Source organism: Diabrotica virgifera, chromosome 5, assembly GCF_917563875.1.
Source record: "Diabrotica virgifera virgifera chromosome 5, PGI_DIABVI_V3a".
NCBI classification, from domain to species: domain Eukaryota; kingdom Metazoa; phylum Arthropoda; class Insecta; order Coleoptera; family Chrysomelidae; genus Diabrotica; species Diabrotica virgifera.
In genome coordinates this window covers 205,947,605-205,961,073 of record NC_065447.1, presented here as the reverse complement: position 1 = coordinate 205,961,073, position 13,469 = coordinate 205,947,605, and the positions used below count along the sequence as shown (strand labels likewise).

Genomic DNA, 13,469 nt, shown 5'->3' with positions numbered 1-13,469 from the left:
AAAGATATAATGATAAAAAATATTTGTTTAATCTCTATATGGATCGAATTGTTAATTTTCGCGGTTTGCAATCTAATAATCCATCATATTTGGAAATATTTTTGGAAAAGTTTGATACTAATGTTTCTGCACTAAAACGATTAAATCTCGATAATTTAGATGATCATATTTTAACTTATTTAGCTATGTTAAAATTACCACAAGATACCATAGATTCATTTGATTTAATAAGAAATAATAATGATTTACCCGCTTATGATGATTTATTGAAATTTTTACGCCAACGTAGTAAATCTCTTATTAAAAATGATAGATCAAGGAATTCCAAAAATAATTTTTCGTTTCAAAAACCGAACAAATCGTTTCATTTGCAAGAACAGAATACGTATTCCTCCATAGATTGTGTTGTTTGTAAAAAAGGCCCACATTTAATTAAAGACTGTAAGCACTTTTTAGGGCTACCATTTGAATCCAGATTTAAATTAGTGAAGGAAAATAATTTATGTTTAAATTGTTTTTCTTCAAAGCATCGAGTATCCAATTGTCCGTCAAAATTTTCTTGTGTTGTGTGCAAAGCTAGGCACCATTCCAAGTTGCATAAGCCAAATACTACTCGGCCTAATGAGAATGTTCCATTTCCCTCCACTAGTACTGAGCCTACCTCTGGTTCTTCTGATAATCCTTCTAGTTTACATGTCCGCCATTCTAAAAATATCCCAAATGAATCAGAATCGAGTTCTGTTAGTCTGTTTGGGACAATAATGGTTAAAGTTGTTGATAAATGGGGTAGTGCTCACAAGGTTAGATTTTTGTTAGATAGTGGTTCTTCTGCTAATTTTCTTACTTTTGATTGTTCCCGAAAATTAGGCCTAAGTTATTCGAAATTAAATTTGACAGTTTCTGGTATAGGAGGATCAACCACCCCGATAGTAGGTAAAACCAACATTGTTATCTTTTCCCATTTTGATAAAAAAATACAATATCCTATAGAAGTGTTGCTTATAGACACAATCTCTAATAAGTTGCCAGATCAACCAGTTGACAAAGACTGTATTAACAGTATAGAACACTTGAAATTAGCTGACCCGAATTTCTTTTTTCCTGGCAAGATAGATGGTATTTTAGGCTTATCTGTCTTTTCAAATATCATTGGTTGTAATAGAGTGTCATGCGAAGATTCTCTATCAGCTATTGAGACTAGTTTAGGTTATGTAGTCATGGGCTCAGCTGCACCAAATTTTGAAAAAATCCACACATATTTGTCTTTCGTCTGTAACCCTTTGTTGAATTTAGATTCCTTGGTCGAAAGAATGTATGAATTAGAGGATTTGCCCACTGTTACTAATAGTTCATCAGAAGATGAAATTTGTGAAAATTTATTTTTAGAAAATGTATGTAGAGATGCAGATGGTAGATACACAGTTTCATTGCCGTTCCAAAATGATCCTAATGTACTGGGTGATTCTTTTGTTCTTGCTAAAAATAGATTGTTGTCCTTAGAAAATCGCCTAGCACCAAACCCAGAACTTAGAAAACTTTACTGTGATATCTTTCAAGACTATTTAGACCAAAAGCACATGAGTTTAGTTCCCATTCAAACCATTGATTCGTTGTCGTATTATATTCCCCATCATTGTGTTTTTAAATCAGATAGCCCTTCCACTCCTTGTAGAATAGTCTTTGATGCCTCTATGAAAACTAGTAAAGGACCGTCATTAAATGAAATTCTTTATAAAGGTCCAAAATTACAAAATAATCCTACCACAATATTGTTGAATTTTCGTCTTTTTCCAATCGCAATTGTCGCTGATTTGAAACAAATGTATAGGCAGGTTAAAGTGGTTGAATCTCATTGTTCGTTTCAAAGAGTTTTGTGGAGATTTGATACCAATGATCCTATTTCTATTTTCCAATTAAATACTTTAACTTTTGGAGTAAAAGCCTCACCATATCTTAGTCTCAGGGTAATAAAACAATTATGTAATGACGAATCTAAAAGTTTTCCTGATGCTATCATCCCAATTTTAAGAGATATGTATGTAGACGATTTTATTAGCAGTTTTCCAAATGTTTCTGAAGCTATAGTTACACACACTCAGTTAGTGAATTTGTTTCAAAAAGGTGGTTTTAAATTAACCAAATGGATGTCGAACTCGAACGATCTACTATCGACAATCCCCGAACCCCTTCAATTGGTCAAAACCAAACAATTTGATAAGTCAGTCTCCAAAGTGTTAGGATTGCAATGGGAAGAAAAATGTGACAATTTTAGTTTTGGGTTAGAAATACCCTCATCGACCCGTTGTACAAAAAGAAACATGCTCTCACTTGTTGCTCGTATGTTTGATCCCTTGGGATTCCTATCTCCTATAACCCTCTTGCTTAAAATTTGGATAAAGAAACTTTGGACTCTAAAGGTAGATTGGGATAGTACCGTACCAAAAGAAATCGAAATAGCATGGGAAAAGTTTCAAAATGAATTTCATGTCCTATACAAAATACAAATTCCACGCCATATAGCAGTTACACCTAATTCGTCGTTGTCTTTTGTAGGATTTTCAGACGCAAGTGCTGCTGGATACGCAGCCATTGTTTATTCCAGGGTTGTTAATTGTACAGGTCAAGTTAAAGTTACTTTACTGTACTCTCAATCTAAAGTATCTCCAATGTCTAAAATAACTCTTCCTCGATTAGAGCTTTGTGGAGCGCTTCTTCTCTCAAAGCTTCTTTCACATGCTATTGAAACTTATTCTCCTAGACATAATATTGATAAAATTTTTGCCTTAAGTGATTCCATGATTGTATTAAATTGGATAAAGTCCTCAGAGAAAAATCTCAAAATATTTGTTCAAAATAGAGTTGTTACAATTCATAAGATGGTTCCGTCAGAGTATTGGTTTTTTGTTCCTGGAAAGGAAAATGTTGTTGATTGCGCCTCTCGAGGTTTGTTTCCTTCTTCGTTAGTCAACCATTCCACATGGTTTACTGGTCCAAATTGGTTACTGTTGGAGCCAGAATATTGGCCTATTCAGTCTGTCAACGGACAGGAAATTATGATTTGTGATTCTGAATATAGATCACAAACCTTCTTTGGTAATGTCACTCGTGTAATTTCTCCGCTGTATACTCTTATTGAATATTTTTCCAGTTGGTCGAAACTTTTAAATTCCACAGTATACGTATTGAGATTTCTTAGAAAATTGTCGTTAAATAAACGGATATCTCTATTTGATTTAAAAATTGCAGAAATTGAATTAATTCGAGCTGTCCAGCAAAAGCATTTTTCTGAAGAATATAAAGCCCTTTCTCAAAATCTCGTTGTAAAATCTTCCATACGTCGTTTGAATCCATTTATTGAAAATGGAATAATTAGAGTAGGTGGACGTTTGTCCAACTCCCAATGTAGTTTTGAACAAAAACATCCGATTTTGTTGCCCAAAGCCGATCCTTTAACCATTTTGTTAATAGATTATTTCCATAAATTGCATTTACATGCTGGAGCGTATTTGTTGCAAAATCTTCTGAGAACAAATTATTGGATACTATCTAGTCGTCAGGCCATCAGAAATAGAATTTGGAGATGTAATCGTTGTTTTCGTCTTAATCCTAAACCTACCTATCCTATGATGGCTGACTTACCCGCCGTAAGAGTCAATCAGGCAAAAGCCTTTTTACACACTGGTGTAGATTATACTGGTGCGTTTTCCATTACTATAGGAAAATATCGTGGCGTAAAAACTCAAAAGGCTTACGTATGTTTGTTTGTTTGTCTAAGTACGAAAGCCATACATCTTGAATTAGCCTCCTCGCTCTCTACAGATTGTTTCTTAGCCACTTTCAAAAGATTTTTATCTCGTCGTGGAAATTGTAAGGTTTTATATTCAGATAATGGCACAAATTTTGTGGGTGCCAAGAGAGTCCTCGATGAAATATATCAATTAACTACTTCAAAAACTTATAAAGATGCATTCCAACAGGAACTTAATAATACCAAAATTTCTTGGAAAATGAACGTACCTTATGGCAGTCACTTCGGTGGTATTTGGGAAAGCAATATAAAAAGTGTAAAACTTCATTTAAATAGAGTTGTGGGGAATCAAATCCTTACTTACGAAGAATTTTTAACTGTTCTGACACAAATCGAGTGTCTTTTGAATTCGCGTCCTCTTTGTGTTCAAAGTAACGACCCTGAAAATCCAGTCGCGCTGACTCCATCGCATTTTTTATGTACAGAACCTTTAGTGTCATTACCCTCGATGGATATTGATCTTGATAAAAATATGAGTACTTTGAAAAGATATAAATTATTAGATTGCATTGTTCAACATTATTGGAAAAGATGGCATTCAGAATATTTGTCTTCTATGCAGTCTCGTTTAAAATGGAACACTAACTCGAACCCTCCCAAAGAGGGAATGGTAGTTATAATAAAAAATGAAACTATCCCACCTTTACAGTGGCCTCTGGCAGTCATAGAGACTTTGTATCCTGGAAAAGATGGGATTGTTTGAATCGTAAAAGTGCGAACCAAGCACGGTAGTTACATGCGCCCAGTCGTTAAACTGTGTCCTCTACCCAGTCAATAAACTGGAGAGGATTTTTTTATTTTATTTGATAGTTAAAATTTTAGTTTAGGGTGATGGGTTCATGTGCAGACTTAGCATATTAAAATTAAATTAGTTTTCGTTGATTTTTCGTTTATTTTAAAAATAAACTCGGGGGGGCAGGATGTTTTGGCCTCATTAAATTTATTTCATTCGAAGTACCTGGCCTATTTTCTTGCCCAGATATTGTACTAAATTTTTTGTTTTCTCTTTAATTACCTTTCGTTAGTACTAACTAGTCGTGGTCGTCAGTAAGTAAGAACAAATTGAATTGTTAAGTCGTTTCCTGTAGTTATCAAGTGTCGCCAAAAAACGCCGGTTTCAGTTATAGTAAAAAATAAATTAACCCTTTCTCCCTCCTTCCTTCACCTTACTAATAACTGAAGACTTCTCGACCTACCAGTTAAAATAAGGTAAGAATTTTTTTGTTATTATTTCCATACAGTCCGCTTTAAATTCGATTGCGTAATAGACCAGCATAGCCCAATCGCCACCCCAGATTATACAGCGTTTTTATGAAGCAGATTTGTTCGGAACACACTGTAACTGTAATTGAACGAAGGTGACATTTTAGAATAAATTGGTAACATTTATTTGACAGTTGCGGTGATGACACTTCATATTTGTTTATATTCTTTACTATAAGTATCTGTTTTATTATATTTACTGTCTTTATTATTTACTTTACTATAAAAAGATCCTCTACTATAAAAATATAAATTTCACCTAATTTTATCACGACTTGGAATAATCGAGGTATCTGACAATTTTTGTAGTTGTTATTGTAGACATATACAAAGCAACCTACCGGCTTCATGCTAAGAGTTCGGAGCCGTTTGTTAATTATTAACAATGCAATGCAAAAACGCTTGCACTGCAAATCTTAAAAGATTGTAACTTAATTCCTGTTCTCTATTTCTTAGTTTTTACTTATTTACATTGAATATTAATTTGTTTTGTTGTATAATCCACGTTTACAATAATTATGTGATATATTTGATTTTGATTTAAAATGGATTCAGGATTTTTTTATACTTTGGCAACTATGTCAACTTAGATCTCTGGCGTAGATAATGACGTGCAACGGTAAGTAAATTAGATGGACTGTATGGGAGAGCAAACTAATAGGTCTGTAGTTCTTCAGATCTGAAATGTCACCTTTTTTATGCATTATGGTTATTATTGCATTATGCCACTGAGAGGGGGTTACGCCTCTTGTCAAACAAACATTGAACATCTTTTTCAACACATTTATTAACGTTTCTCCTCCTTCTTTGATGTGTTCAATGACTATCCCATCTTCTAAAGGTGGTTTATTGTTTTTCATCTCCGAGAGAGCTGATTTTATTTCCTCTGTTGTGATATCTGGGATGTCTTCTGAGCCTACATTTTGAACTTTTGGTATTTGACTTTGATCAGGATCTGGAAGTTCTTCTCGCTTATACAATTCTGAGTAAAAATCTTGAGCAATTTTTAAAATATCTTCCTTATTTGTTGTTATTTCTCCTTTTTTATTTACAAGTTTACAAATATTTTTCGATCCTTCAGTCATTTGTCGGCGCAGTTCCTTTAAACTCTTATTTTTATCAATGGCTTGAGTTATGTGTTCAGTGTTGTAATTTCTGACATCTTTTCGAATGGATTTTGTGATATCTTTGTTTAACTGTCTAAGTGCTGCAAAATTATCTGTGTATTTGTTTTTCAATTCTCTTCTTTTGTTTATAAGGTCTTTAGTAGTTTGAGTAAGTTTATCTATCTTGTTTTTTCTTTTTTCCTTATATTTGCTATGAGCGTTTCGAATCGCACTGTTTATTCGCATGTTTGTCACCTCTATATCTAATGCATTTTCATTTAGATATTCTACTTCCTTCAGTTCTGAAGTTATGAGATTCTGATAAGCTACACTATCTTCTATCGATTCCCATTTATTAGAATGCCTCTCTGTTATCATTGCTGTCCTCTCTTGTCTAATGTTGATCAATATTTTTGCTCTAACCAACCGATGGTCACTCCCAACAGTGATTTTATTGATTACTGTAACATCTTGGATAATATTTTTTCTGTTTGTGATGATGAAATCAATTTCGTTTTTTGTTATGCCATCTGGACTAGCCCACGTCCACTTACGTTGTTGGTTCTTTTTGAAAAATGTGTTCATCACGTATAGTCGATGATGCAACAAAAAATTTAGTAGCATACCTCCTCTACCATTTCGCTCACCATATCCAAATGAGCCCATAGCCACTTCTGCGTTATCTTCTTTATATCCAAGTTTAGCGTTAAAATCGCCCATTAAGATTAGGTGGTGGGTTTTATCTTTTTCCATAGCTCTATTTATATCTTCATAAAAGTTTTCTATTTCTTCATCGCTATGACTCGTCGTGGGTGCATATACTTGGATAATTTTAATAGAGCATCTCTTGTTCAATTTTAGTATGAGGTACACAACTCTTGAGCTTACACTATCTATTTTTATAATTTTATCTAGGTGTTTCTTGTGGACGAGAAAACCTACGCCGCCAACTGCCTTATCGTCTTCTCCAATAGAATGTAACAGATGCCCTGATTTTAAAACTAATTGGTTTTCTCCTTTTCTTCGTATTTCGGAAAGTCCCAGTACATCCCATTTTATGCAGTTAAGTTCTTCCTGTAATTCAATGAGCTTATCTTCAGTTGCAAGCGTTCTTACGTTATAAGTGGCAATATGCAATGTTCGTTGTCCATGGTAGCCGTGTCTATCCCGGTGATTCTTTGCACCCTCTGCCCTTGGCCCGATCTGGTGGCTACCGTCACCAGGGACCGTTGGGCCGCCGGGGACTAAGGGCCTTTTTCTAGTTTGTCAGGTGTTTGAAGATGATTACAAAAGTCTTAAAAATGGTTTTAACTGCTTCATTTGAGCGAGTCTACCACTTACTAAAAAATTTCGAGGACGAGGATGTGTTCAACCTGCACTCTGAAATTTTTTAGAAAGTGTTAGACTCGCTAAAATAAAGCTGTTAAAATAATTTTCACGACTTTTGTAATCATCTTCCAAAAAGGATGATGTACTGTGGACTACAATAGAATCTAGTTTGAAAATCACAGCTATTCGCAGTGTGCAAGTACTTGGAGGGGATACGAGAAACGATCGTGAGCGAATAGTGGAGAAATCCTGCAACTTTCCTAAATAATTCATATTGTCAATTGAAATTGTCAAGTTGACATATATTTCATACCTACTGTCATTGAAGAAGAAAAATTATATGTTGCTCTCCACAATATTGAGATGATATGCAATTATTATATAAAAGTAAATTTAATTAATTGTATTTTGCTTACAGTACTGCATTTTAATAATTAATTTTATTTACTACATACATTTGTTTACCTTTTAATAACATAACCTCAGTCTTACTTTTTCTTCTTATATTTTTTTTGGACTGTGGCCTTGACAATTATCCAGCAACCAGGACTAATATAATTGGTCAATATAATTAAAAGTGCGAATAATGTTGCTGAGCTATGAAACCCGGTGTCGCTTTTCCAAACTTGCACGGTCCCAATAGTGGTATAATGTAGTATTGTATACATAAAGATACCTAATATGAATTTAATACAAAAACAGGACTCTTTAGGTCTACACAATAGAGATTTCAGAAGTTACCAATAAGCCTAAAAGAGCTTCTTCTTCTTATTGGGCCATCTCCTTTCTAAGGTTGGCGATCCAAAGGGCAATTGTAGCTTTGGAAACTACTTCATGAAAAATATCTGCAGATAAGCTGTCAAACCATCTTCTCAGGTCTGTCAGGCTTTTCACGAGTTCTGGCGTTTTCCTACTGATCTTTTTCCCTGTAGTTTACCTTGCACAGTGCCGGTTTAACCTAACTTCATGCCCTGGGCGCTGGAGGTTTAGGGGCCCCCTTCATTGCTATTCGTTGTCAGTTTTTTTAACAAGAAAACACATGCATTAACTGTAAAGATTTGTTGTAAAATCCATGAAATATATTTTTTTAACAAGCAAGAAGAATAGCATACGTAAAAAATAATCCAAAAAATACATTTAAAATCATAAAAAAAAAGTTTCACAAAACAACACATGACAAGCAAAAAAACATTATAAAAAAAAAATAAAGACAAAAATTAGATCACTTTTTTTCTTGACTTGGCATTCGCAAACTGCCATATAATATTATCACAATTCAGTTTCTCCAGTTCTTCATTCTCTATTCGCGGTGTGCAAGTACTTGGAAGGGGAAACGAGAAACGACCCTGCGCGAGTCGCGGAGAAATATTGCAACTATCTTAAATAATTCATATTGTCAATTGAAATTGTCAAATTGACGTATATTTCATACCTTCTGTCAATGAAGCAGAAAAATTATATATTGCTCCACAATATTGATATGATATGCAATTATTATATAAAGGTAAATTTAATTAAATGTATTTTGCTTGCAGTACTGCATTTTAATAACTAATTTTATTTACTACATACAATTGCTGATGTTTTCATAACATAACCTAAATCTTATTTTTCTTCTTATTATTTTTTTGGACTATGGCCTTGACAATTATCCAGTAACCAGGACTAATATAATTGGCCAATATAATTAAAAGTGCGAATAACAGTACAGAGCGTAGAAATAGGGGTCGCTTTGCCGAACTTGCACGGTCCCAATATACAATAGTGATGATAATGCGTCTAAGTTTTCTTGACCCAAATTTGACGTTAAATAGGTTTTTATTCTTTTTAAAGCTGAAAAAGACCGCTCACCTGATGCATTAGAAATTGGTATCATCAAATAAATTTGCAGTAAAGTTAAAATATTGGGAAGAGTTGCTTTTACATCCTGGAAGAATCAAATAAATTGTATGTTTATTCAAATTTTAGCATAAAGTTATACAAAATGGGTACAGTAGACTCCCGTAAGTTCGGCCCCCTCGGGACCCGACCCTAGGCCGAACTAGAAAGTGGCCGAACTAACCGATGCTTATCTAAAAATGCCCATTTATTGTTTGTATGGATCTAGCAAAAACAAAACACTTGTACATTAAGTAGAAGACAACACAGAGGAATACTCTGACATATTTAACACATATGAAAAGATAGAAAGTTTCAAAAATACTATAAGTAAAACAATACTAACAGAACTATAGGCATAATAAAATTTAAAAATATTATTGCACATTGGTGGTTTCGCTTCTTAAACACTTAAAAAACTTTCTTTTGGCTGTTCGACGTAGGTAGCTGCCAGTTGCAAAGCTGCTTTGCCTTCAGCGTGGTTCATTTTATTTTCTTCATCTTCCTCTTCATTCTCAGAAGTATCTGTGTCGTTATCCTTCTCATTTTCTTGGCGAATGACAAACTCGGCGATTTCCCTCCGTTTTAAAGTTGATCCACATCTTCTTCAACAATGGGACCACCGTTCGGTAGTTGCTGAAGGTCGTGCAATAGAGCTGCATTGCCATCAGGTTCGTTGACACTTGTACATTAAGTAGAAGACAACACAGAGGAATACTCTGACATATTTAACACATATGAAAAGATAGAAAGTTTCAAAAATACTATAAGTAAAACAATACTAACAGAACTATAGGCATAATAAAATTTAAAAATATTATTGCACATTGGTGGTTTCGCTTCTTAAACACTTAAAAAAGTCAGTAATTTTTTGCTGAAATTTCTTTTCTAATAATTTTTGACGTGCAAAGTCACGCCACTTTTTAATAAATCATTACATCGATGGCAGTTTCTTCTTTTGGCTGTTCGACGTAGGTAGCTGCCAGTTGCAAAGCTGCTTTGCCTTCAGCGTGGTTCATTTTATTTTCTTCATCTTCCTCTTCATTCTCAGAAGCATCTGTGTCGTTATCCTTCTCATTTTCTTGGCGAATGACAAACTCGGCGATTTCCCTCCGTTTTAAAGTTGATCCACATCTTCTTCAACAATGGGACCACCATTCGGTAGTTGCTGAAGGTCGTGCAATAGAGCTGCATTGCCATCAGGTTCGTTAACAATAAGAATGTTGTTTGGCTCATCTGCTGATGTGTTTGCTTGGTCAATCTTATCTTCTATATTTGGCCAAAGTTTTTTCCAAGACTTTACAAATGTCGACGGTGGTATTTCGTTGTATGCCTTGGCTGACATGTATACAACATCCTTCATATTAACTGACATCAGCACTTTTAAGAGGTCTAAGTTGTCATCAGCCTCCAGTTTGGAATACTTTCTCTTGAAGCACTCAATGACCCCTTGGTCCATTGACTGTTGAAGACTGGTTACATTGGGTGGCAGAAACAGCAGTTTAATTTCTTTTTGAAGACACTGAAAACCTTCCTGGTGAGTAGGCGCGTTGTCAAGCAGTAGAAGTGCTTTAATGGGCAGAGCCTGCTGGTGCTCACCAAGTGTGTGACTAATGCTCAGAGAGCCGGCCGGACTAAGCGGAGACCGAACTAACCGAGGCCGAACTTACGGGAGTCTACTGTAATTTCATTATGCAAGTTCTCTTTGGTTTCATCAACTTCGTTTTTATGTTTCTCGCATAAAGTATTAATTGACTCTTGATTTCTCCTTTATCTCTAGATTAAAAAAAGAATGTGTCTGTACTTTTACGCACGTAAGAAGTTATACTTCTATTATATGATTTAAACGAAATTAATATACTTTTTATTTGTATTTTATTTAGATATTAAACTAATTTATACTTACTACTTCTCAAACATTTTTATTAAAAAAGTGCCAAAAATTAAAATAATACAAGAAAAAAACACACAGAAACACATTAAAAATGCCACAAATGATTTCTGAACATTAATTGTCAGAAATTTTTTTAACTAAATACGTATTTTCTGAAAATAAAATTATATAATAAATATACTTACAATCATAAAATGTATAAAAAAATAAAAAAAAATAAAAGTTTCCATTGGGATTCGAACCAGCTTTTATCAGCGTGGTTGGTATTGGGGTTCATTCGCCTTGAACGGTTCGCCACGGAGGCAATGCGTCATTATTTGCGAAGATCGACTAAGTAAACAGATTAAACTTTTGACATTTTGAATTAAATGAAATTATTTTGATTTTGAATTGAAATGGTTTAGAACTGAAAAAATACAACAAAACATAGAGTAAGAAAACAATATATTAGGTGAATACTGATAGAATTTTTGATGGTAATCAAATTATGTAAATAAAAGTATTACATACCAATTGGAAATACCATATGGAAATTTTTATTAGGATACTGATACATTTAACAATTATTATTACGTACCTGTTGCTTTTAAAAACTATTTAAAAGTCACTACAGTTATAAAACTTTTTTGTTTCTGTCCTCACAACAATAAAACTAATATATTATACAACACTTGTTTACCTCCATATTGAACAATTATTTATTATTGACAGATCATTTCAACATCCAATCAGAGCCCGTATAACTAGTAATACAATACCATACTGTCGGTGTGCGCATGCGCGCGGATCAACAATAAATTCACCCTCAATCTCAATCGCGCCTAAAGAAGTATAACTTCAAAAAACATCTAAAGGCTGATGTTACATCCTTGTAACATTCAATTCGCGATTCTGAAAACAGTGACTAATTTTCTAGACTCTAGATTTTCTGCGACAGTGATTTTTTTGTCGCTGCGCCTACAAATCGCAAGTTGAGTGCTAGCCTATGAGGCCACTGTATAATGCCAAATTGCAATTTTTGTAATCGCTTTACTTTTGAATGTTTGAAAAAGTGTGTACCTATTGTTTGGGTATTGGCATTTTCGAGAATAATCTATTCTATATCTATAAATTAGATTTATGTATATTATCTATTTTTGTCTTTCATTTAACTATTTTAAAAGGACTTATATTATTCCTATTTTAAAAGAACTTATTTTAAAGCCGAAAAGTGAAATAAATTATTATTTAAGCCCCACAATCCAAAATGAAATTATTAGAAACTAAAAAAACTCCGTTTGTGGGATTATTTTGGATACAATTTGAGACATGGTCATTGATTAATAACTTACAGACTTTTTACCCACAAGCTGGGTAGTTTTTAATCAATGACATGGCGAAATCTGACAACTTTCTGTAGTTTTTGGAAAAGGGCCCCGCCACAAACACTGACACGGACCCCTGTGGGGCTAGGCTACGGCACTGTGTACCTATAGGCGTGAAGAGATGTAACAGTAGAACAACGGCATTTGCAGTGTATTGGCATATCTGCGTATGAGATTTTTTTTGGAGAATATGTAAATTATTTAGCGACTATTTTTTAATCATTAAAAGGAACGGGATATGATTTGAATAAGTAGCTGCCAAGATGAATATAGTAAACAGTACAAGCAGAATTCATTGACATAAATTTCAGGTCCGTAGAACTACTACCCTCTCACTACACTAGTACCCTAGTTAGTGGTAAACTTGTAAGATATAACAAAAAATGTAAGATTCATTTTGAGAATTTTTTTATATGTAATTTAAGTTACCTTAAAATATTCTTGTCCTTTCACAGATCCATTATTTTTTCCTTTCGGTTCATCCAGTACCAAACCAATCCATGATCCTTGGGCAAATCCTGTTTTGCCGATGAAGGCAACTGTACCCTGTACCCCTTTTGCAGAGACCTCTACCCTTTGACCGATTTTTAGAGGTTCAGCCATTGTTCTTAAAGTTAATTTGTGAATGAATTATTAAACTTCACAAAAACCGATACATTTATAATGTTTTAAACAAATTTTACTAAAAAAATCAACACAGAAAAGATGACATCGAGTCGAATGACAGTGACAGTTGTATTTATTTTTGACGATGATGATTATGAGTGATGACAGATGACACATGAGTTTTGACAGTTAAAAAGAGACAAACAGATAAATAGGAATTA

General features: G+C 33.9%; 1 protein-coding gene across 3 annotated transcripts in view; it reads right to left on the bottom strand.

Moving 5' to 3' along the window:
* LOC114336649 (dynactin subunit 1) overlaps window positions 1–13,376 on the bottom strand; it is a 102,529-nt gene extending 89,153 nt beyond the window's left edge. For all 3 annotated transcript variants that reach the window (XM_050650524.1, XM_050650525.1, XM_050650526.1), the window contains exon 1: window positions 13,072–13,376. In XM_050650524.1, coding sequence (XP_050506481.1) covers window positions 13,072–13,245 — 174 coding nt within the window. In that variant the 5' untranslated portion in view covers window positions 13,246–13,376. The remainder of the gene's footprint in view (window positions 1–13,071) is intronic.
* Between the last annotated feature and the right edge of the window lie 93 nt (window positions 13,377–13,469).